At 42.6% G+C, this 25613-nt stretch overlaps 1 protein-coding gene across 1 annotated transcript in view; it reads left to right on the plus strand.

Moving 5' to 3' along the window:
• Positions 1 to 25613, plus strand: part of LMNTD2 (lamin tail domain containing 2) — a 29625-nt gene that overhangs the window by 1065 nt on the left and 2947 nt on the right. Inside the window, exons 3-13 of the mRNA XM_060277974.1 lie at positions 4509 to 4590; positions 6297 to 6458; positions 12059 to 12157; positions 13415 to 13512; positions 14904 to 15040; positions 16097 to 16211; positions 18896 to 19091; positions 20112 to 20231; positions 21223 to 21413; positions 22304 to 22452; positions 24221 to 24303. Of these exons, the coding sequence (XP_060133957.1) occupies positions 4509 to 4590; positions 6297 to 6458; positions 12059 to 12157; positions 13415 to 13512; positions 14904 to 15040; positions 16097 to 16211; positions 18896 to 19091; positions 20112 to 20231; positions 21223 to 21413; positions 22304 to 22452; positions 24221 to 24303 (1432 nt within the window). The remainder of the gene's footprint in view (positions 1 to 4508; positions 4591 to 6296; positions 6459 to 12058; positions 12158 to 13414; positions 13513 to 14903; positions 15041 to 16096; positions 16212 to 18895; positions 19092 to 20111; positions 20232 to 21222; positions 21414 to 22303; positions 22453 to 24220; positions 24304 to 25613) is intronic.

Consider the following 25613-nt stretch of genomic DNA (forward strand, 5'->3'; position numbering starts at 1 on the left):
GGGTGGAAGTTCAGTTGCGCAAGCAGACCTCATTCCCCATGCACATACCCACCTTCCTGCTAGTGCTACACTCTTCCAAACTTTTAAGGATACATCTCTCCAACAGATTATCATATTGTGTAGGATCATTAAGCTGTTTCTGTATTGGGATGTTTTGAATAGTTTGACACTAGCTCCATTCTGGTGTGTTGACATACCTGTGCGATTCCCCACTACACCAGAGATGAGTCGCGCATTGGTGTGCAACTGAGCCACAAAAGTCACACAGTAATCTGGATGCAAGCCATTTGCAACATGAGGTGCATGGGAGGGGGAGGGGGAAGACTTCCCTCCCTTGATCTGAAATGGTACAATCCATAATTACTAATTAATTAATTCATAAAATGTACATACCTCTTAATTATATATATATATATATATATATATATATATATATATATATATATATATATACCAATCCTCTAAGCGGTTAGTGAAAATGGTTAAAAACAAACATATGAAAGCATGCAAAAGATATAGTAAAATCAACACTAGCTAAAAGGAGAGAAAATGCATGTAACTTCTACATGTTGGGTGGCCGTTTGTCATGGGTGCTTTAGCTGAGATTCCTACATTGCATGGGGATGACTAGATGACCCTTGGGGTCCCTTCTAACTCTACAATTATATGATTCTATGTCTAGATAGAATTCAACAAAATTGTTTTAAGCAGGTGGAATAAAGTGTACAGTGAAGGTGCCTGATGTCATTAGGCAGGGAGTTCCAAAGTGTAAGTGCTCCCATATTAGAATAAAATATAAATTTCTTAAGAGTGTGGAATGGATATTACAAGGCACCTGTAACAGTGCCAGTTCTGAATTCTACTATCTCAATCTACTGCTTTCTGCTATGTGTGGTGTCTAAGAATCTGAGAATGGCTCTGAGTCAGAATTATGACTCATCAGACTTAATTCCCCAGGTGAAATCCCTATTTGTCATGTATCTTGCTACACAGAGATTTAAAGAACTGTCTGTGTACGAAATTTGCAAGTCTCCTCTCTAGCAGAAAGAGTTACTCCTGTACTCAGTTTTCTCCTTGTTTTCAAGAGAGAGAGAGTGGAAGGGAGTGTTATACTTAGCAATCCATCCCATGATTCACTGGACAAACAATGCCATTCTCCCTCCGGAAAGGAAGCAAGGGAAACAAAACACCCATTCAAACCTAGTGATCCAGAACATGAATAATCTGCATGTGGCAAAGGGCAGCCACAATGCCTGTTATAAGAATAGCCTTTTTTAATGGTAGGATTCCAGGACATCTATTGTGCTATGAAACTCTGACTAAGGTCCCTTTTGATCTGGCCCATAAGAAGTAAGTCCAGCGTGGTGGTAGTACAGAATCGCTAGTATCTGAAATGCTTAGCTATTAAAGCACTCTTACCTCCAGCTTTAAAAACGGCTTGATCTGTAAACATGAACAGTTGATAGAAGTTGATTTTTATTTTGTTTGGGTGCCAATCATAAGTCAAATGAAATAAAGTTGTTTTAAAAATAAATAATGCAACCATTAGTAAATGTGCATACAGATATGCCACTCAGTGAAATCAGTTCAAAACTTTCTGCTTTGCTGGGCAGAAACAAGCAAGTTTTGTTTACTATCTGGATAGCTCAGTTGGTTAGAGTGTGGTGCTGATAATGCCAAGATTGCAGGTTCGATCCCCGTATGGGGCAGCTGCTCTGCATTGCAGAGCATTGGACTAGATGATCCTCAGGGTCCCTTCCAAATCTATGATTCTAGCACAAATAGAGTGGTTAATTGAAGAAAACCCACCACGCTAGCATGTTGCAGGCATTTTAATGTCTCCGACGAGTGATGGGAAGATTGTCACCTAAATGACAGAAGGATGGAGCTCAGGCAAGGGATCTCTTCTGGGAGGTAGTTCCCAGGATATAGCACTACCATTAAGGTCCTGCTCTGTGGTCTGACAGAGGACAGCTTCACTTTGTAAGCAGGAAGAACCAGGTATGCATATCTGCTACCATTCATCTTAATGATTCAAGGAAGTTGTACGGGAGAAGACCTAAAGTATTTTGATAGCTAGGCTGCTCTTCCTATGATTATTGTTGTTTAGTCGTTTAGTCGTGTCCGACTCTTCGTGACCCCATGGACCATAGCACGCCAGGCACTCCTGTCTTGCACTGCCTCCCGCAGTTTGGTCAAACTCATGTTCATAGCTTCGAGAACACTGTCCAACCATCTCGTCCTCTGTCGTCCCCTTCTCCTAGTGCCCTCAATCTTTCCCAACATCAGGGTCTTTTCCAAGGATTCTTCTCTTCTCATGAGGTGGCCAAAGTATTGGAGCCTCAGCTTCATGATCTGTCCTTCCAGGGAGCACTCAGGGCTGATTTCCTGAAGAATGGATATGATTATTATTATTATTAATATTATTATTATTATTATTATATTATTATTATTATTATTTAAATCTGGTTTGGGCTATAAACGAACAAACAACCAGCATGGGCTGTCATTCAGTAGCAGAGCACCTGCTCTGCACACAGAAGATTCTGGGTTCAATCCCTAGCAACGTCAGGTAGGGTTAAGATTTCCCCCAGTCTGAAACCCTGGAAAACTTCTGCCAGTCAGTACAGAGAGTACTCAGGTAGATGCACCAATGGTCTGACTCAATCTAAGGCAACTTCCTTTGTTCCGAAGTTTTTTTAAAAAAAACAACAACAACCAAAAGAACACCACCCCTAAAAAGTAAAAGCTCACAAAATGGGTTGGGTGTGAGTGAGTTGTGTTGCTCATCACCAGTCACGACAAAAGTACTATTCAGCAGCCTCCATGATCCTTCCACAGCCACATTCTATATGGCTGTTGGTAAGAGCACTAGCTAAGGCAAGAATCACATTTCCCAGCAACATAACTTACATTTGAGTGCTGGCTGGGGAACTGTGATAATCTGCAAAACAGAAGTGCTGCTGTGAAGGAAGCCCACCAGATTTCCGCACAGCAAATGTGTAACAGCCCTACATCTACTACTGCTCAAGATAGTTTTCTGGCTTTGCTTATCAATACCGTTAATCCTGCTGGTTTCCTTCTTTGCTTTTCTGAATTTAAGTTGACGCTTGAGTTTAAGCTGTGCAGTTAAGAACTGACAGCCAAGGAAGAGTTTGTCTTGCCTTGAAGCAATGCTCCTATATAAATTGTAGGCTCCTATCCCAAAAGGCATGGCATCAGTCCTGGAGAGGGGATGTCAAAAGGAGGCAAGCCACAACCGGTGCTGGGAGCAAGGTTCACAGAAGAGAAAATGTGCTCAGACTTCAGTTTTTACCAAACTTGGCATGCTCATCAGCATCAGATCAGAGAAAGGACAGGCAGGTTATATCAAACCTCACCTTGTTTATGGATCACAAGCAGCCACTCACAGCTTTTTCAATGTCAAGCAATTTCATGCAAGTGCACAATGACCTGGAACACAACCTCCGCACAAATGGGGAGTTGCCTGTATTTCAGTAGTACAAATCAAAGGTTTCCCTTTATCCTATTATATAATTCTGATTGCCATGGATTATGCTGTTGCCTTTGTCATCACTCTTCCACACACACACACACACACACACACACACACACACACACACACACACCCATTTAAATGTATTTATAATGCTCCACTTTGTGAACGCAAACTATTGTTTTTATTTAGTTTTTAATTTATATCCTGCCAATTGGGAGTGACTGGGAGCGGCCGCCAAGACCACATAACACCGGTCTTGAAAGATCTACATTGGCTCCCAGTACGTTTCCGAGCACAGTTCAAAGTGTTGGTGCTGACCTTTCAAGCCCTAAATGGCCTCGGTCCAGTATACCTGAAGGAAGCGTCTCCACCCCCATCATTCTGCCCGGACACTGAGATCCAGCACTGAGGGCCTTCTGGCGGTTCCCTCGTTGCAAGAAGCCAAGTTGCAGGGAACCAGGCAGAAGAACTTTCTTGGTGGTGGCGCCCGCCCTGTGGAACGACCTCCCACCAGATGTCAAAGAGAAAAACAGCTACCAGATTTTTAGAAGACATCTGAAGGCAGCCCTGTTTAGGGAGGCTTTTAATGTTTAATAGATTATTTTATTTCATTTTTCTGTTGTAAGCTGCCCAGAGTGGCTGGGGAAACCCACCAGGTTGGGCGGGGTATAAATAATAAATTATTATTATTATTATTATTATTATTATTATTATTATTATTATTATTTTGTTGTTGTTGTTGTTGTTGTTGTTATTATTATTATTATTATTATTATTATTATTATATTTAGTAGGATCTTGAGGATCAGTTTCACGGGGACTTCAGTTTCAGGGCAGAATATACTGTAGTTAGGGTTTCTAAAAAGAGTCTATTCATTAAGAAGTAAAGATCACAGAGCATAAGAAACTATCAGTTTCTGAGATAAGCTAATGTGTATGTTACTTGATTTCTTTTTCTCCAAACACATCTGAAAAATTGAAGCAAAGTTTTAATTCCGCTTGTTTGCAGGAGCCCAAAGGAAGGAGGTCTTCAAGCAGAAGTCGACCAGCTGAATGATGAACTGAAGACTATCAAGAAGGACCATGAGAAGGTGGATGAGTAACAGACACAGTAACACTGGGTGGCCTTTTTGACAGGCCAGATGTCACAAACACCTGCAAGTGGCAATTTAAAGAACAAAGTAAACAAACAGCGCTATTGAAAAATGGACCAGAAGATAGGCAAATCTTGCTGGGTCAGGAATCATCCTGTTGATTCCCAGGATTCCTCCCATATTCCTTTTTTTTTTTAATTCCAGCTTTCAGGTGGATGCTGACTGCACCTGGTAATTTGCTAATTTTTAATTTGTTAGTAGGGCCCAGAACTTTATGTCTTTTGATGTCTATTTGAGTCAGTTCTTAAGGATTTTGCCCTGAAAACGTCAGTTCAGGATTAGGTATCTGTCTTATATTTTCTCTAGAGACGATGGATGCAAATTTTAGATTCTATGCAGTCTCCTTACTTACCTTCAGCACACCTTTCACTCTCTTGTCAATTTAGGGTCCAATCTCCTCCCGGATATTTTCATAATTTCTCATGGTTGATTTTAATATTTCTAGCAATGTGCTTCCCAAATTCCTTTTTCACTTGCCTTATTGTCAACATACAGTGGTACCTTGCAAGACGAATGCCCTGCAAGATGAATTTTTCGCAAGACGAATGCGTCTTGTGATCTGATGGTGACTCGCAAGACGGATTCATTTTGCGAAAAATTCATCTTGCGAATCGCGGTTTCCCATAGGAATGCATTGAAATTTAATTAATGCGTTCCTATGGGCAAAAAAAGAAATTTCAATGCATTCCTATGGGAAACCGCGATTCGCAAGACGAATATTTCGCAAAACGAATTGACTCGCGGAACGAATTAAATTCGTCTTGTGAGGCACCACTGTACATTTGTTTTGCCAGAGTGTGTGCTCATTTGGGCAGAACACTTACGATGGTTTTTTTTTTTGTATTTCACATATTCATAAAAATAATGAGAAACAGATGTTGACGATTGTACACTTGATCCAAAACTGCCTTTCTTCGACTTTCTAGCTCTCGTTAACAGCCATGTGAGACCTATTCCAGAGTCACTTATGAAAAGGCCTTATATCTCCAATGTAAACAAGTATCAAGTGATGCATGTTGGAGCAAAAATATATATAAAAATTTCAAGTAGATGCTCATGGGGTCTGAACTGGAGGTGACAGACCTTTTCTGTGAACTGCCCTGACACCTCCGGGTATAGGGCAGTATATAAATTCAATAAATAAAATAATTTAATAATTTTAAAAACTGGATGTATTAACACTCTGCTTTGTGTGTGGAATTTGGGCTGCAATGCTATGTACACTTGCCTAGGTGATAACCCTACAGAACTTGGTGAAACTTACTTCAGAGTAAATATGCATAGCACCAGGCTGTTAATTGCAGGCTCCTGGCCTAGTATTTAATAGGCTCTTTCAGCGTATATGCTTTGCATTTTGAGTTCATGAGTTTAACATCTGCTGAAATCTCAAGAGTCTTTAAGCAGAAATATGCCCATTTTATCTGTGATCAGGCAGACTCATCTCAGTAGCTGGGAATATTAGTGAAATCAGTGGAACAAGAAAAGAAGCATTATCCTGGAATAAACTTTAAATGAGGCCTGTCTTTTGCTGGCTTTTCTTTTGCCAGCAGATAATTTGGGGCCTTGGCTTTTTGATAAGCCTCCAATATCTATTATTTCTCTTGTCCATCATTCCCTTTATTTTATCTTTTATTTTTCAAAAGGAGATAAAAGTGATGGAAGATAAACTTGTAAAGACAAAAATGCAGGTTATGTATTGGCAAAAGACGGCAAGAACCCACTCAAGAAAGAGGGATGACGAATCAGACTCTGAGTCTAGCACTTCATTGGATGAAGGGGCCAAATTAGCATGCGAGTGCTTCGAGGTAGGAGGAACAAATGATGCACTGTACTGCAAATGGGTAGAATGCAGTGCTTTTATTTTACATTTAATAATAATTAAGTCATAGAAGTATAATCATTCGGTGATATCCAGCTAAGTCATACGTACTCAAAGTAGGCTCATTGATTTCATGGCTTCTACTGCGTGTGACTAACATTGGATATAACCCACTGCATATACAGTGGTACCTCTACTTACGAATAACTCTACTTACGAATATTTCTACTTACGAATGGAGCTCCGTCCGCCATCTTGGATGCGGTTTAGATAGGATTTTTTCTACTTACGAATTTTTAGATAGGGTTGCTTCTACTTACGAATTTTTTCTCCCGATGCATTCCAATGGGATTCGACTTACAATTTTTTTCGACTTACGAATGTGCGTTCGGAACGCATTAAATTCGTAAGTAGAGGTACCACTGTATTCTTGCTGCTGCTTCTGGTTTTACAAGTTGCTGATGCAAGATGGGGACAGGTAACAGTTTTTGAAAGAGATGAAGGTGGTACGCAGAGCTGTAATTACCTGCGGGATGCGCACAGACATTTCTTGTGTCCCACACAATTATTTATGTTCCAACAGATTTTTGAAGCAAGAAATATGTATGTAGCCCATCATCAGTTCCTCCATTCCACTTCAAATCATTTTCTGTTTCCAGCCACGGGCTGAAATTTTATCCAATCCTGAACCTTACCTACCAGATGCATATTTTTCTTCGGCAAGAATGCTGCCTGTTGCCTCACTACTTTGCTGGTGCGTCCTCAGCGTAGTAATTCTGAAAAATGTCAGTACATGGGGGCAATGTGACGCTAGGAGGAATTTATAGCTTGCTGCTAGCATTTATGATGCTTAACCCTGTGGAAGAAAGGCTTTTGGAGACTGCTACAAAAAGTGTTATTTTGAAGGCTTTTTGGTGTGTGTGCTTTTTAAACTGGCTCACACCGCACCATAAATCCCTTGCTCACATAATATAATGCAAGTGTGTGCCCCTGTCAATTACCAGAAGGGAGGCAATGAGAAGCAGAGGATTGGCGCAGAGTTTGTGTGCTAGGGGGTTGGCTAAATGCTGGGAAAACATTTGAGGCCAGAAACAGAATACTACACATTCTTCATGCATCAGGATTCAAATGAGATTAAACTGCATGAGCTGCAAATGGACTCACTAGCTGGTGATTTATTAGTGCAGTTAGCAGGGGAAAGTCCTGGCTGTGCTAGATGCAGAATGATACCCCAAGGCACTGGAAGAGAGATGGAAGCCTCCCCCCTCTCTCTTACAGTATTTCCTAATGTTCATTTCACAACAGACCTGCCTTCCTCTATCAGCAAATGTCTGTACAGTTTATACATAAACAACTGAAGAAAACGTAGAAGAGCTAAACCACTTTTAAAAAGCAAGCAAGCACAGGACAGCAGCACCCAAAACTAGTCAAAACCACCACGTAACATCCGTGGTAGCAGCGTATTGTCAGTTTGCACTTACTGCAAATGCCCCTCTTAAACAGTAAGCCCAGGTTGCTTAAATGGCCACCCTGGCAGGAACTCCCATGCACCCACTGGTTAGGGGGTTGGACTAGGACTTGCGAAAGCAGGGTTCAAATCCCCACTCAGCCCTGAAGGTCTTGGGCCAGTCCCCATCTCTTAGCTGAACCAATCTCACTGGGTTGTTGTGAGGATGAAATGGGAAGGAGGAGAACCATGGACACCACCTTGAGATCCTTGTTTATAAAGGTTGTGTATACTGTATATGAATAAAACAATAAATTGTTGTAGCTGGGATGCCACTGAAGCTTTTCATATCAAGTGCACCACAAACCCACAAAGGAGAGTGCATGCAGTCAGGGGAGACATGAGAAGGGCTGAAACCAAGAAAAATATAGCTCCATCTCAGCACTCTCTTCTGTGGGTTTATCGTGAGCATCAATTAGAGATCAGGGGGCAGAACTCTTTGCCCTTCTCCCAGTCAATGACTCGCTCTTGTTGCCCATGGCTGCCTAGGCAATGCTGAGCTGTAGAAAGCTCATGTGAGAAACAGGAAAAGCTCCTGGGCCAAACCGAAGCTTTGTCCCTCAGAGATGTCAGTAACTCAAAGCTCAGAGGAAAGTCTAAGCAGTTCCGCAATGGCAGCTTAACAGGAAAGGTTAGGAGAGGTGTGAGATTGGGTCAAAGCAATTACTTCATTATCTTGACATCATTTCAGAGAGACAGAGAAGTGTGCACAGAGCAGCCAAGTGGCTAATGGGAGGAGAGGGAGAGGAGAGGAAGCAGAGCGGGCGAGAGCAAACCCATATTTTACCAATCATGTGCCCAGGGATACCGCAGGCTCTTGTGCAGAGAGCCTCCAAGCTTCTTCAGAATGCGCTCTTCCGACAGTAAAGAAAAAGACTAGCACCCCAGCACCATACTTCTTAATGAGGATGATGATTCCTGGATGGAGACTTTGTAAGCCAACTTAGTAAGAGAAATGAGTTTTAAAAGATTCAGGAAAAGTCCAGAACTTACATAACTGCTTACATAAGCTGCAGCATCAAAGCAAGGCAGGAGAAGGAGGACACCTTGAGGCTGCAGCTGAGCTGAAGGGGCATTGAATAAGAGCATAAAAAGAGCCCTGCTCAAGGTCCATCAAATTCAGCATTGAATTTCATGGGCTGGCCCATGAGAAGCTTCTAAGCAGTCAAGAGAGCTGGATTGTACATGTTCACCCTGTGCAAACCCCTCTGCCCTGCATAATCCCTTCCCTGGTTTGGGGTGGCTCAGTCAGTAAGAGCATGAGCCTCTCAAGCTCAGGTATGGGTTCGATCCCCATGTTGGGCAAACGATTCCTGCATTACAGGGGGTTGGACTAGTTGGCTCTCATGATACCTTCCGACTCTACAATTCTATGATTCTATTGCTATTCATGCATTTGGGACCAAGTGTGCAGAGAGGCAGATTGCTGAATGTGTGTTGGCAGCCTCCATGACCCACAACCCTCAGCCTGCTGAAGGCATGCCCCTAATGCATCAGTAGCATTGGAGAGGGGCCGGCGTGGGGCATGAGCATGCATATCCGCACATGACTATAATTTTTAGATTTCTGGAGGAGGACACATTTGATAGGCTGCCTGGAACCTTGAAAAGAAGCACCTCTTATCACAGCAGTCTTCTCCACCCTTCAAATGTTTCAGACTACAACTCCCACTATCCCCGGCTGTTGGCCCTGCTTGTTAAGGCTGATGGGTATTCCAAAGCACACAAGCTTTGTGGATGCCTTTCATAAGGTCAGTGCCATGAAGACAAGAGAAACCAGAAGTGTGTGAGGGCTAGATACGGTACTTGACTCCTCAAAACCCACATACAGAAACTCTGCCATCTAGCACAATACTATATAGCCCATCTCAGTTGAATGAAGCGGCCTTAGAAGCAACCAGTGTGACCTTATTAAGCATACCATCTTAGTATAATAAGTCAATGTGTTCATAAGTATAACCGCCTTCTGATGCAAATCCTTGTTATATGTTTTTTTCCTGAAAAATAAAGGCTGAAGGATTATGACTTGTCAAAAGGTACTTTGGGATCAACCGCTGAACTGAGCAGTGATAGGAACTCAGATCCAAGTTTAACACTTTTAACATACTGTAGTGACTAAGCCACATTCATTTTCACAGTAGTTTCCATGTATCAGATCAGAGAACTGCCTTGGTTAATACGTTGTAAAAGGGCTAAGTAGACCAATAGACTGGCTTGATGGTAGCGCTCTCTCTCTCTCTCTCTCTCTCTGTGTGTGTGTGTGTGTGTGTGTGTGGTGTGCTTGAACAGTGTTTGAACTACTCAGGTTTTGTTATGGTGGTGTGGCATCCTTCATTTTAAAAGCAAAAATAGATGCCCCACCCTGCCTGAGTTAAAACTTATGTTATTGCCTATGTGTATGCACATTAAAGTAACTTGTCCTAGAACTAACACTCTCTCACACACTTATATCCCACTTATCTCAATTTGTGTCTGAATCAGTACTAATACCCCTCTCTCTTTCTCTCTCAGATGATGGCAACCCATCTTTAAAAGTACAGTACTGTTACTGTAGACCCAATATTAATTGCAATAACTGGCCAGTAGGGGGCACTCACTGCTTGCAAAAAGTTTGAAGCCTGTTTTCCTTTTTCTTCTCAAAAGCAAATGCATCAGAGCCCCAGATTATGCAGAGTGCTGACAAAATACAATTTCATTTGTATTTTGTTTCACTATATAGCCTGCTTCATCGCAAATGATCAGAATACTGTAAATATTTTTTTTAAAGGCAAAATATAAACTAACTCCAGTCACAAAACATCACCACTAATAAGATCCTGAGCATTTGCAAGAAAATTTTTGATTTTGCTCTGTGGTGGCTGTTGAGTCCCAGGCCTTACAAACTGGTTGCATTTACAACTGAATCAGTCTTTTTCCTCTGGCCAAGCTCCTAAATGGGGGGTAAGATCCCAAACAGGTTGCTAAGGCATTGCCCTTGCCTTTTCTGCCGCTTATTGTCTCCTACTACCTCCATTGTCCCATCCTTGCTTCTCATGTGCTCCCCCCACCCCCATCACACAGTGGCTTGTCCCATTGTCTTGAAAGATCTACATTGACTCCCAGTATGTTTCCGAGCACAATTCAAAGTGTTGGTGCTGACCTTTAAAGCCCTAAATGGCCTCGGTCCAGTCTTCACCTCCATCGTTCTGCCCGGACACTGAGAACCAGTACCCTCATTGTAAGAAGCCAAGTTGCAGGGAACCAGGCAGAGGGCCTTCTCGGTGGTGGCGCCCGCCCTGTGGAACGCCCTCCCATCAAATGTCAAAGAGAAAAACAGTTACCAGATTTTTAGAAGACATCTGAAGGCAGCCCTGTTTAGGGAGGCTTTTAATGTTTAATAGATTATTTTATTTCATTTTTCTGTTGGAAGCCACCCAGAGTGGCTGGGAAAACCCAGCCAGATGGGCGGGGTATAAATAATAAGTTGTTGTTGTTGTTGCTGTTGCTGTTGTTGTTGTTTTCACTCTTTTCAATCTTAAAAGGACTGATCTACCAGGTGGATTGAGGATTAGTCCTAGCACCCTTATACAAATATAAGGTGGAACTGGGAATACTGCATACAGCTCTGGTCACCCCATCTAAAAATAAAAATAAAAATAAAAAATATATACATTGCAGAGCTGGAAACGCTACAGAAAAGGGCAGCCAGAATGATCAGGGAACTCGACCGCCTCCCCTAAAGGGAAAGTCTAAAATGCTCGTAGTTTTTTAGATTAGAATACAAGGTGAATAAGATGGGACTCGAGAGGTTTAGGAAAGAATGCACATTGTGGAGAAAGTAGAGGTTTATTTTCTCCCTCTCACACCATGGTAGAGGTTTGGTCATCCAGTGAAAGATGAAAGGAAGTACTTCATTGCATAATTGATTTCTAGAGGTTGCTGCCCTAATGTGTTGTGATGGTCACTGGCTTAGATGCCTTTTAAAAGGGACAAATTAATGAAAGGCTGATCTATCAATAGCTGGAAAATGCAACAAATAAATTCTGACTTGAGGGATTGGCAGGCAATAATAGTATCTGACTTTCCCACCCTCTTGTGTAGCTCTGGTCGGAGACAGGAACAAAGATAACATCAGACACAAGTGATCTACATCTTCGGAGAATTCCAAAGCACACAAGCTTTGTGGATGCCTTTCATAAGGTCAGTGCCATGAAGACAGGAAAACCTAGAAGAGTGTGAGGGCTAGCTACTTGACTTCTCAAAACCCGCATACAGAAACAGCGCCATCTAGCACAATACTATATAACCCATCTCAATTGAAGAAAGCAGCCTTAGAAGCAACCAGTGTGACCTTATTAAGCATACCATCTATCTGAAGAAGTGTGCATGCACACGAAAGCTCATACCAACGACACACTTTCCGTAATTGGTCTATAAGGTGCTACTGGAAGGATTTTTTTTATTTTGTTTAGTATAATAAGTTTGCCTGCTTACAGTTTGCCTGTAATCACACTTTGTACCTTGTTATTGTTCCCTTACTCCTATGAAATTTAGAGGAAGAGACTTTTGATTAGGTATTAATGGCGCTGAAATGAGCATAGACTGAACTACAAACCCCAAAATTTGGGATTGCTCCCAACCAGTGCCAAATTTTTGCAGTTGTTTTGCAGCACTTGGTAGCAAAAAACCCCATGTTTTGCAGCACCCCTCCAACTGAGCAATTGCTACTCAAAGCTAGGGTCATAGCTATCATCCCAAATCACAATTGCAGGAAGCACATCAAGGAATACTTCAAGCCTGGGCTCCAAGTTAATGCCCGTGTTTTGCTATTGTTCTGCAAACTTTTTGAAGTGAAACCCTCACATTTTGTCACGCCCCCAACTGTGGGTTACTGCCTCAGTGTGGGTTGGGGCCATAATGGATTGACTCCTGACAAGCACTGTTTCTGGGAGACAAATTTTGGGGTTTGTAGTAGTTATTGGTGCTGGGACGATATTTCCCTATTTTAAAATAGGACCTGACACAATGGAACCCACAGTCTGTGTATGTGTGTGTGCACGAGCAAGTGTGTACACACATACTTCAACACAAGTATTCTCCCTCCAAAGGAGCAGGCAATGCCTTCAAGAGGTAATCTGGCAGCCTTACATAAGGAATATACCTTGTTTGGGCAAGGATTTGCTTAGCGTGCTTCATGGAGGGAACATAGATTTCACTTCACAGAATTAGCACATGTTTCCGTGTATAAGACGCCCCCATGTATAAGACAACCCCTATTTTTTGAGACCAAAATTAAGAAATAAATAATTGCAACATTCCATGTATAAGATGACCCCCCCCATTTTAAACTTTAAAAATTTTTTGGGGGGAATATAGTCTTAAACATGGAAAAATACAGTATTGTTATATTTCCTTAATCGGGTGTTTATCAGTGTCATCACCTTTCCTGCTTTTTAGTTTGGAAGTATTTCGCTGACTGAAGATGAAAAAGATGAAATAATCCTGAAATTAGAGAAGGCACACATTTGTGCGCTGGAGGGAAGCTCACAGGAAAGGTAATTGCAAACCGCAGGCTTTCTGACAGAAAAGGCCAAAAGGGGGCATGGTAGAAAAACAGCAGCTTGTCTGAGGTAAGTCGGTATCTGAATACATCTGAGAATGTAGTAGAAGCATCCAAGGCAGCTCTTGGTCCTCTGATTATTGCTTTACATCCTCTCAACAGTGCTATAGGGCAGGGCCAAAGGAACCCTTTTCAAGCAGAAGGCTGCATACGTTTGGACCAGGGATAGCTCAGTCAGTAGAGCATGAGACTCTTAATCTCTGGGTCATGGGTTTGAGCCCCACATTGGGGTTCGGACTACATGACCCTTGAGGTACCTTCCAGCCCTACAACTCTATGATTCTATGAAAAGTGAGCAAAGCAATGAATCTAGCAATGAGAAGGCTAGATTCTATATACACTTGCATATCCCTCTGTCCTCCAGCCAAACAAGCAAGGGGCAGTTCATGACATGCTGCAGCCAAAGAAAAATACACAAGGAGTGTGAGAAGCAGGGACAGTAGGGAGTAAGCCTGGGGGGGTGAGGTCTGGGGAGAGTCCTGGGGGCCAGTTAGAGAGGCTTGGGGGGCACATTCACACACTGGGTCTGAAGTTCCCGGTCCCCGCCTCTGTTATGGGGAAATCAGTACTTCCGTACATATTTCCTCTTGTGAGGAGTGGGGGGGGGCAAGCAAGGAGCTGTATGGCATGGTAGCCACCATGGATCCCTCCCCCCAACCTAGTGACCCTGCTATGCCCCCTTTTTGAAGCTGTCAGTTTCTGTCCTCTTTAAAATGAATGTGGGAAGTAGAGAGAGAAGATGCCTCTGCTCCAGTAGGCAGGGAGTGTGAAATATCTGTGAAGTATCACCATTGCCAAGGGATAGGGTGGCGCTGTGGGTTAAACCACTGAGCCTAGGGCTTGCTGATCAGCGCGGCTGGGTGAGCTCCCGTTGCTCGGTCCCAGCTCCTGCCAACCTAGCAGTTCGAAAGCACATCAAAGTGCAAGTAGATAAATAGGTACCGCTCCGGCGGGAAGGTAAACGGCGTTTCCGTGCGCTGCTCTGGTTTGGCAGAAGCGGCTTTGTCATGCTGGCCACATGACCCAGAAGCTGTACGCTGGCTCCCTCGGCCAGTAAAGCGAGATGAGCGCCGCAACCCCAGAGTCCGTTCTCCCCACTCCAGTGCTACAGCACAAATTTTCCATTAGTTCTTTTGCAAGAACAAGCAAATAGGTTATGCACTTTGTGCCACAGCACCCCATTATGTGTGGATAGGATACCACACTGCCCCTAATGTATTGGGTAGTCATCTGAATACAGCACTAAGAAGAATATCTGGGTTTGTTTGTTGAAAATTTTGGATTAGCCCAAAGGATGCATGTCAAACTCCCCACCCCACTTTACAGTTCACCTTCTGAACCATCCTCGTTGGCTGTCCTCACTTCTCAGAAATCAGACATCTTTTCAGTGCCTGACACCAAAATGATGGAGTCGTCTTCCTTCAATGCGGCAGCATCTTCAGAGAAAACGCCCATGGGGAAAAGTAAGTTCAAATTCTTCCTCTTTAAAAAATAGCCTGGCATTGGCTAGTTGATCAAAAAGTCGTACATGCAATGCAGACTCACCCACACGCATGTGCAATGCACATAGGCCCAATGTAACCTAGGTTAATCTCTTGGATTGTTCCACGTATGCTAAAGCATTGACTTTACTGACAGAGCCCCTCCAGACTGGTGGGTGGGTTTGTTCTAATGTATTCTGTAAGAGTGTCACTGCCACAATTATGACAGAAAGCGAGCCTCTTACATCCCTTCCTCACACAACTGCTGCCCATCTGGGGTTGGCCAGTTGTGCCTCGATTAGCCATTAGTCTCCCCCACCACTTCCCTATGAGCTCACAGCCCTTTCCCCAGGCAGGAAGAAGCTAAACTGCTTCCCTCCTTATTGTCTTTCCACCAGCAGGACTTTTTTGTTTCAACAGGCTTTTGGGTACGGACTGCTTTTTATGAAAGGGCTAGTGCCGTGTTGTTTTTATTGTAATTATTTGTAGGTTTTTTTTTAAAAAAATACATGTTATATATGTATATAGTTTTACTTCTATCAATGTTTAATTGCTTTTTTAATTATTGCTCTTTTCCATCTTTTTTGCCGTTCTCATTTTTATATGTAAGCAGCCTTGTGTTCCGTCAGGGGGGGAAGGCATGTCTAAATAAATAAATAAATATTCATGAATATTCATAAATGCAGATAACTTATTTGTATAATGTATTTATTTATTATTGGATTTATATCCCACCTTTCAGCCAAAGCACCCAAGCCAGTTGATAAGTTTAAAACATAAAGTGATATGTAAGAGAGAACAGGGAGACTTCTCTCAGACCCACTAAGGGTCATTTCCGGAGCTGATGGCTGGTGCTCTGTGGCCTGGGCTTCTCATCTGCCTTCCCCCAGGGCACACAGACCTTTCTAACGCAGCTAATATCATCACATTGTAATGTCTGACTTTCAGCTACAGTGTTTTCCCCTGGAAGTTTTCATTAGTTTTCATTAGTTTTCATTCATATGCCATATGAGTATATTATGTTTCAACTTTCAAAAGCTTCTTCCCTGGATTATTGGAGCCTTGCACAGTCTGGTCTCACTCTTGGACCGCTGTCAGAGGAAGAAATGTACACCCACATTTTGGCCTGCCCCTTCGTAGAAGAATGCAGGAGGTGAGTACCTTCAGAGGTCAACTCTGATATGAGCATTTGCTGCCATTTCTCTGCGACTCAGGCGAAGAGTGATAAGCCTCTGCCCTGCAGTTTCACCAGACTTAAGGAGAGACTCCTCCATGCTTTCTACTACTTTCCATTTTGAAGCAAACATTATTCCTTCCTCCTGGATGGTCTGTACGCTACTCCACTGTGTGTGAGAGTCTCAGTAAAAGCCCAGCCAGTAAAAGACAGGGTGCATCCACCCAGTAGCAACCCAGTTGCCTACCTGGCTTTCCAACTTTGAGTTCACTGCTGGTAAAGAAGATGGGGAAGGGTGAGGTGGCAGGGATGTTGTTGCAGTGTGGGCACAGTGGAGGGAGTGTTTGATGGGCTCCACCAGTGCCGGTACCACGCTGAACTCCCTGCCATCTTTTCCCTCTTAAGTTACTGGCAGCGGCCTCTGCCATGGGAAGTTAGATGACCAGTGCCAACCTATGCTGCTGTGCCCTGCTGACCACTCCTGGCTGAACCTGTGTCCACCTGTACACTGAGAGCTATGCCCAGGGGCCGCCCACCCCATCCTCTCGTAGTGCAATAGTAGTTCTGCCTTCAAATGAGAAGGTAGGCTTTTTCAGAGCAGGGAGCAAAGACCTTTCTTGGGACACTTTGAGACAACAGTGCAGAACAAGCAGCCCGCCTTCAGCTTTTTAATGTGTTGCTGCCCCACTTTTGGAGCGCTTTTTGAGGCCCTGTATCATTCATCAGTTTGCCCATCCATTTGTGTAGTGCTCCTTTTCTGAGACAATGTTCTGGGCCTACCTGCTGTCCATCACTGATCAACATGAAGGAGGCCCTCAGCAATGCAGGGTAGGGTCCACCCCTGAGGCATCCTCCGCCATTCTGTTAGACAGGTGTCTGGAGGATCCGGAGCTGCCAAAGAATCGTAAGTTATAAAGACCCAGAGAAGCAAAGCTGGGAAGAAGTTGGGCTTTTCACATTATGTGGATAACTGTGTGCTTAAAAGCATCAGCCAGCTAGACAAAGTCTGTAACCACTTTGTGGAGTACGCAAACATCTGCTCAGCCCATGACTACTGGTACATGCCCCCGTGTACACACACACACACGCACACACAGCCAACAACCTTCCAACCATCCCTTCATATGTTTACCACACACACACCTCATTGTTTAAGGAATAGCTGTTAGAATCACTTCACCTCAGATGAAGTGACTTTACCAGTACCAGTTCTCTCACACACCTGCTCTAAATCCATGTGCTTTAATTACCTCCTTATGTGCTTCCCTGCCCCATCTTTTTGGCTTTTAACCTCCTCAGTTGGCTTCTTATTTTTTTATCGCTTTTACCATCCTCCTGGAATATGTAATGGAAGTGGATCAAATATGATCTCTGACAGGATGTCATTTTGCCTGTTCATCTGTGACACAGCTTCTTGTCAGGCTTTTCTGCTCTTCCTCCTGGTATTCACTAGGAAATTGCAAATGGCCAATTTGCATATGGCAAATGTTTAATAATATTGGAAGTATAATAAAAATATTTCTGTTGAAGATAAACATGTATATCTGTAGTAGTTAACCCAATAAACTATAGCTGTTTATGCTCTATATACCTTAAAAGCACATTCAAAGCACAGTCTTTTCCTCAAAGAATTCTGGGCACTGTAGTTTACCCCTCACAGAGTTACAATTCACGTCCACATGTTAACAAACAGCAGTGCCCAGAATTCTCTGAGGAGAAAAATGTTCTTCAAATGTGCTTTGAAGGAAGGCATAGAGTGTATGTAGTCTAGACTTTGTATAGATGTGATCTCTTCCCCCCCCCCCCCAGGATTGTCAGAGTGGTGCTTATCATGGGTGCTGTTGCACATGCAGAGGCATTCCCTGGCTCTCGGAGCTTTCTTCCCCTGCTGAAATTAGGCTTGTGAAAAGCATTTTGTTGCAGCCAATAGAAAGATTACAGAGTGTGCTTGGCCATTGTGTGCATGTAGTGCTCGTGACAGTTTGTCCAATTTGCAAATGCACCCATGAGCAAAAAAAAAAAGGTTGGTGATCCGTGCTCTGCCCTAAACAATCCTTTTCTAATTCTACTGTGTTTCCAGACAAATTCACAACTGTCTCAGCTGCTACTACTCTTGTAGCTTCAGACCGCCATTTTACTTATCTTGGAAACTAAGTACAGTGGAACCTCGGTTTTTGAACGTAATCCATTCTGGAAGACCGTTCCGAAACGTTCGAAAACTGAAGCATGTATTTCTGGAAGCATTTACTTATGGAAAATTCAATAGGGAAGCCGTGTGGCACGTTTGACTTCCGAAAAGCGTTCAAAACGGAAACAGTGGAAGGATTTTTTTTTATTTTTTTGTTTCAGGTTTTCGACATTCATAAACCGAAACAATCAACTTCTGAGACGTTCTAAAACCGAGTTTCCACTGTACAAGAGTTACAGATGACTAAGTTGGTCTGTGAGAATGATTGTGTGCAAAATGAACGGGTCACAGGGATAACCGGGGGGGGGGGTCAGGGGAGGAGTGGGGGAATCACAGGGATACGTCATGGATTGGCACAGGGTAGGGGAAATCACACAAATAACCCAAAGCAATATGTGGCAGGGCCAGCTAGTTGTTTATAAATCAGTCATACCTAACCCATCTTTTTCCTCCTCTGCCCCCTTTCTTCCCCTAGATGCCATATTGGTTCAGGACCATTAAGGATTGTGAGTGTACATAATACGGGCAAATATGTCCGAATCTTCAATACATTATTGAACAAGGAAATAGATTTAAGTGGCTACATCATCCAGCAATGGGTTAGAGACTTCCCAGTGTCTATCTATCGTTTCCCGAATGGCACCATTCTGCCTGCACAGCATCACATCACAGTAAGCAGCAGGGACCTCTCCTGCTTCCCAGTCCTGAGTGTGATATAGATACCGTATTTTTCCATGTATAAAATGCCCCCATGTATAAGCCACCTATTTTGGGGCACTAAATTTAAAGAAAATGAGGGGAGATGGCCCAAAATTGTTGAGTTTTTTTAAGGGGGAATTGCACTCGTGCTGGGCCGTTGCTGGGGGTTGGCAAAGTGGGAACGCTCCCTAGAGCACACGCCTCACTCAGCACTATCCGTGTATAGGACAACCCCAATTTTTGACATGATTTTTGAGTCAAAAAACCTCGTCTAATACATCGAAAAATTCAGTATATAGATATTATCTTGCTGAACAATAATTTCATGCCATAGGTAGTCCAAAACATTTTGCTCCAAACTGATGACATCAATATGAACTGAAAGTTAGCCCACTGGATTTAAGAACTGTAAAAAGTGATTTTTGCTATAAATATTTTCTATATCCTAAAATAAAATTGTTTTTTGAGCAAAGAAAGAAAGGGAATCAGTTGTCTCTATCTGAAATATTTCTAAATTGTACTATGTGCTTATGGGTAGAAAAATATTTTTAAAAAGCAAAATGGTTGTATGGGAAGTGTTTCTGCTTTCACAGAAATGTGTAATTCTGACCAACAAAACAGAATGCATTTCTACCAGCATTACAGGGAAATAATGGAATATATATGGGTGGAATTTAACATTGTGCTAACACAATTGTTCCATCAGCACAAGCATTTGTGTTTGCCAGACCAGGGTTTTTTTTAAAGCAGAGTTCCCGACTGCACAGGAATTTAATGAGCAAAGCCAAAAGGGATTAACAAATCAGTAGTAGTTTTCTGGACTGGTTCACTTACTGGATCTCCTCCTCATTCCAAATTGTCTTTCCAAGTACCTTTTCTCCCCATGAAGTTTGCAAATACAGGCCACCAGGCTACAGTTACAGATGAAAATGGGAGGTACTGTAGGTCATACATTAATGCTGTGTCTCGTCCATTTGCCCTATATTTTATAGGTGTGGGCTGCAGGGGCCAACCTTGCTCATGAGCAAGCTTCAAACATGCCACTAAGCAGGCAACATTTTTTCAGAACGGGTCCAGATTGCACAACCTGCCTCTGTGACTATCATGGCCAGGTGAACTGCTTTGTTTAATAGTTTGGAGGGGGAGGGATGTACAGCGTGTTATAATTTTCTAAGTTTTAAAAATTAAAAAGGGGGAAAGGCCCAAAAGGTTGACCATCCTAAGGTAATGATAGCCAACGTGGGACCCCCCCCAAATGTTGTTGGGTTACAACACCCATCATCCTTGACCACTAGACATAATGGTTGAGGTTGATGGGAATTGTAGTCCAACAACACCTGCAGGGCACCACATTGGTTATCCATGACGTAGGGTGGCATTGTATCAGAGTAAACTTAAGCATAGATTTGTAATACAAAACAGTATTTGAGTGTGGTGGAGCTCATGAATATACATGAAATGGCTGTTATGCACACTGTAAACAGTGAGAGGTTTCTGTTGAATGAGGTCACCAAAGACCTATGGCATTTCTGTGACATAGGGTGTTGTTTACATGGCGAATGAAGGTGTGTGGCCTGATTAGATTACTGAAGGCCAGCTAGGGAGGCCTAGGGGGCTGCAATTGGTTTCCCACATCCAGGGAACAGTGTATCTCTGGGTGTTTGTTTTGTGTGTCAGTTATAGTACCCCTGCCCCAAAGAGAACATCAGGTGCAGCCACCAAATGGCATCGCAGCTTGTTTGGAGCAGAGCATTAGTAGTTATAAGCCAGCAGTTAAATATTAATGGCCACTTCTAAAATTTTGAATAAATAAGCATAAACCTAAGTATGTGATCCTAGATTGTAATTTCTGGATCAACAGCTGATACACATTTATGGCTGTTGGGAATGAAGGACATGCTAAAGGACTTGCATGCCCTGAGGGGAAAGCAGAAGAGGGAATGTCTACCATCCACTTCTGAATAGGTCCTGAGAGAATCCATCCTTTTCTCATGCGTTGATATAACAAATTGTCAACTACCATGGGAGCACTGAAAAGCAGTATTATATAAATGTCGAAGTCTGGTGAATAACTTTATTTTCCTTTCACTTTCATCTTATAAGACTATCTCACGATATAGAGGTCCTCAGCACTTCATGGCAGCTGCAGACGCCTATAGCGATAATGTGGACCTTTCAGTGGACAAATTTCCACTCAGTGAAGATGATGAAACTTTGGAGTCCTTGCCCTCGAGGCCAGAGGTAGCTTCGTCCCAACGAACTCGTAGACCTTCAGGCATCTTGGTAAACAAAAGGTAGCGATTCAATCTAGGAGTGTGCTGGTGAAAAACAGGTAGAAGGAATGGAGTACAGTCAGTGCCATGCAATGGTTTACACATAACACTAAACCATGGTTTATTAAACCATAGCTTAGTGTTATGCATGACCCCTTTCGGGCCACTTAACTATGGTTTGCTTACTGCATACAAACCACAAGCTAAATGCATTACAGTGTTTGTTATTGGCTCGCAAATCCTGGTTTATTTTACATGTTTGGTGTTACATGTGAACCTAGTACCTTTCCTTAACCATGGCTTGTTTGACACTCCGTCTTCTATAAATTCACGAAACTAGAAAGGCATGAGGCAAGATTAGCTCAAAAACCAAACAAATGTTGAAGAAACAAGTCGTGTTTTGTTTGATTGTCTGCAAGGCACCTTGTGGTTAACTCATGTTTTGTTAAACAAACCATGGTTTAAAACAAACTATGGTTTAGTGTTAAGTGCAAATCATACCATTACTATCACACTGCTAATATCAAATACTCATGCCCTCTGAAGACTGTGGCTCTGAATCTTTAGATGCCAGCACCGATTTTTAGAACTTCAGTGCAGTCCTGAAAGGTTGTATCCAATTGTATCCAAAAAGACAAAAACCTGCTCCATGATCTCAGGAAGCATTATGCAAAATTATGACAGAGGTGTCCAAGAGGTGTCCAAATGTGCAATGTACAAACAACTTTCCAAAATATAAAGTAGTTCAGGTTGATCACTTTCAGTGCCCAGATGCAGCAGTGTGAAGAGTTTGCAGCTGCCCTATAGCTGTTTGAAATGGATAGAGTTGGTTGCAAGGAGCTGATGCTTATTCCAATTCTCTTAACAGGGTGAGCTTCCTCTTGAGTCAATCTTTTTTATTCCTTGTTCAGGTTCCATGGACACTTTTCTTTCGATTCTGCACAAAGTAGCAAAATGCTGCTTAGTCGTACCACAGGAGTCAGGACGAAAATCAGTGATGCAAGCAGTGAAACTTCCAGCTTATATTCAATTTCCTCAAAAAGTGTGCCTCCACTCATGGGTATGCAAGTCAACATAAGGATATCTGTTTTAGCTCTAACTGTTGTTAAATATAATCTGTGTACTGCTATGTGCATTAAGGAAGAATTTTATGCTATATTTGTCAAAATAAATAAAAGATAATTTTAGAAGCATAGCTTAATCCAATGTTTTCATAACTGGAACAAACTACACATCACATGCAAACTGATGGTATGGAACCCTGATGCCTTCTTAAAAGAAGAAGGAGAAGGAAAAATAGCTTTAGGAGGGAGTGTTTTGAGCAGAGCATCAGCAAAGATAGGTTGCTTGCTTAGCTCTTTCCTCTCCATCATTTCTCAGCTCCATATCACCTTCTAAGCACCTTCTCCCATTCCCTGCTGCTTTGGAAGACAAATAAATGTGAAGCACAAAAAGGGTAGATACTGAAAGAGAGAAGCATTTCCTCTTTTTGTCCTCCCTACTCTGTTCAAAATACTTCCTTCCCCCCTCCAAAGTTTTATTCCTTTCAGAATGGTGTTGGGCCTCCATTCGGTGTATGTACACATACCATATAGTTAGCCCCTTAGGACAAATTTGCACTAGGGAACTAAATATGGGTAATAAAAATGTTTCCCCTCCCACCTGATATCCTGGAAGCTGAATGGATGGAGGACAGAAATATCTCAACATCTCACAAAAAACAGCCTCAGGTTCATTTAGTGTAGATGCACACTAAAAAACAATACCAATGTGCAGTGAGCAATCTAATTACACTACCTAAATCTGTGGTCATGGGCACAGTGGCACCCTTGAGGATTTCCCTGGTGCCCACAAAACAATTGAGCACCTATTCACTGCCTCCTTGATATGACATGGCAAAGGTGGGTATCCCTCCCCCCAAAGTACATAGAGCTGAAGGAGGAAGTTTCAAAGAGTGACACTGTTTCTTCCTTTCTCATTCAGTGCAATGTGTTTTTCATGTCTCAGACTGGCAGCAGAGCAATGAAGAGGAAGGAAAGGGGCATGAACTGGAAGATAGCAGAGGAAAATGAAGTGGCAGGAGGCAGAATGAGAAAGTGAAGTGCCATAGGGGATCAGGGCCAGTGAAGGGTGCAGTCTGGGAAGGAGATGGGTAGTGTCCCAAGGGCCACATAGAGGCACCCAGAGAGCCACATTTGGCCTCTGGGTCTGAGGTTTCCCGCCCCTGCTCTGAATGATTTAGGTCAAGGTCACCTGAAGTGCCCTTATTTTACAGTTAGATATTGTTTTCTAATTGGAAATTGTAATCTACTTTGTGGAAGAAGTTACTCAAAAAGTAGGATATACATTTTTAAATGAACAAGTATGGCTATGTCCCCCTCCCCCATCATTTGATGGTCCCAAACACATGAACATAGAATCATAGAGTTGGAAGAGACCACAAGGGCCATCCAGTCCAACCCCCTGCCAAGCAGGAAACACCATCAACCCCCTGCCAAGCAGGAAACATGTTCTCCCCACCAACATCCCCAGTTGCTCTGTTTTTTCTGCAGCGTGTGGAATCATGTGCTAAGAAGTTAAATGAGGTGTGTGGTAAGACAGGGATAAATCGTGAGCCCTACTTGGTATTGTGCGAGTTCCAAAACACATTGTGCTCAGCCATTGCTCTGCGGGACTAGATAAAGGTGTCCAATTGTTTATGATTCTTCTAAAGTAGGGAGGGGGTGTTTTAGACACCACCTTCAGTTTAGATTAAATTAAATTGTAAAAGTGGGGGGGGGCAAATTTTAGTGCTAATAAGGCACTCTGCTTTTATTGTTCTTTCGCAGCAAAGAATAGCAATTCTTCAACCAGCGAGGCAGATTTAGCTTTACAGACATGGCAGCCTCATATTATGGAACCAGAAGCTAGAGTAAGTATGTTCATTAGTAACAAATACATGGAGAGATTAGTGGCCTCCCTAGAGTTGTACTGTTTATGCTGTGTAGGCACCTCTGAGCCCAAGATTGCTGGATAATCAGACATTGGAATAAAGAAAAAGGAAACAGAGGTTTCCTTCTCCAAAGCATAGTACAAGTATCCGGCGCTGTCTGGGAATTCTAAGAAACCCAAGCATATTGTGATTTTTAAATGGATAGTATGATTTGTGAGTTTGGCTGCTGGGCGTGCCCCCCTCCCCGATGCAGACAAAAAATACCTCTTCCACCTTAGGAAATCTCATTTGCAACTATCACACCAAATTGAACGAAGTCATGTCAAAGTCATTTTTGGTTTGCCCTCTTGATTCAAAATTGTGTCTAGCCTCCAAACATAGAGCAGGATGACCACCTCCATCTTGGAACCAAATTGGGGGACAATAACTTCAAGTCATCCAAATTGGCGTAGTTTGGACTCATGATGCTAAATTGGGCAAAGTCGCATCAAACTGGGCAACAATATCTCCAGAGGTGTCCACATTGGCACCGTTTGGACCCATAAGCAAAACTGAGTGAAGTCACATCAAAGTCACATTTTGGTCCACAATCTTGATTCAAAATAGCACCCAGCATCAAAACATAGATGAAGTTTGCTGCTTCCCCCCTCAGGAACTCTCATGGTGAGTTGGCCAATGTCTTCAGAGGCATCCAGATTGGCACAGGTTAGCCTGTCATGCCAAATTTGCTAAATGGTGAGATGATATATTCCAAGGTGTCCAAATTGGTGCAGGTTGGACACATCACACCAAAAACTGGGCAACGTCATGCCCAAGTCACATTTCAGTCTGCCATCTTGATTAAAAATGGTAATTGGTGGCCCAGCATCAATGAAAATTGCTGCCCCCACTTCAGCAGCCGCCCTCATGTAGAGTTTGAAATAAGCATAGTTTGGACCTGTCCCACCAAAAATTGGGCAGTCATGCCAAAGACATGTTTCAGTCGGCCAACATCCAATCAATGGCAGCCGTTGTAGAACATTGATGAAGACTACCACCCCCACTTTAGGAAACCTCATGACAAATTTGTAAACAATATCTTGAGAGGCATCATAATGTATAGGAAACTTTCCAAAATATACAGTAGATAAATTTGTACTAAAACATTTTTTTAAAATAAAAAAATAAAAGAGCACTATAGCATATCACGCCACAATTCCACTGTCATTTTTGCAGCAGGGTTTTTATTTCTTATTTTTAGACAGCATTATGCTGTTAAGCACACTAACATTATTTTGTTTTTTTAAAAA

This window comes from Zootoca vivipara, chromosome 1 (assembly GCF_963506605.1).
Source record: "Zootoca vivipara chromosome 1, rZooViv1.1, whole genome shotgun sequence".
Lineage (NCBI taxonomy): Eukaryota > Metazoa > Chordata > Lepidosauria > Squamata > Lacertidae > Zootoca > Zootoca vivipara.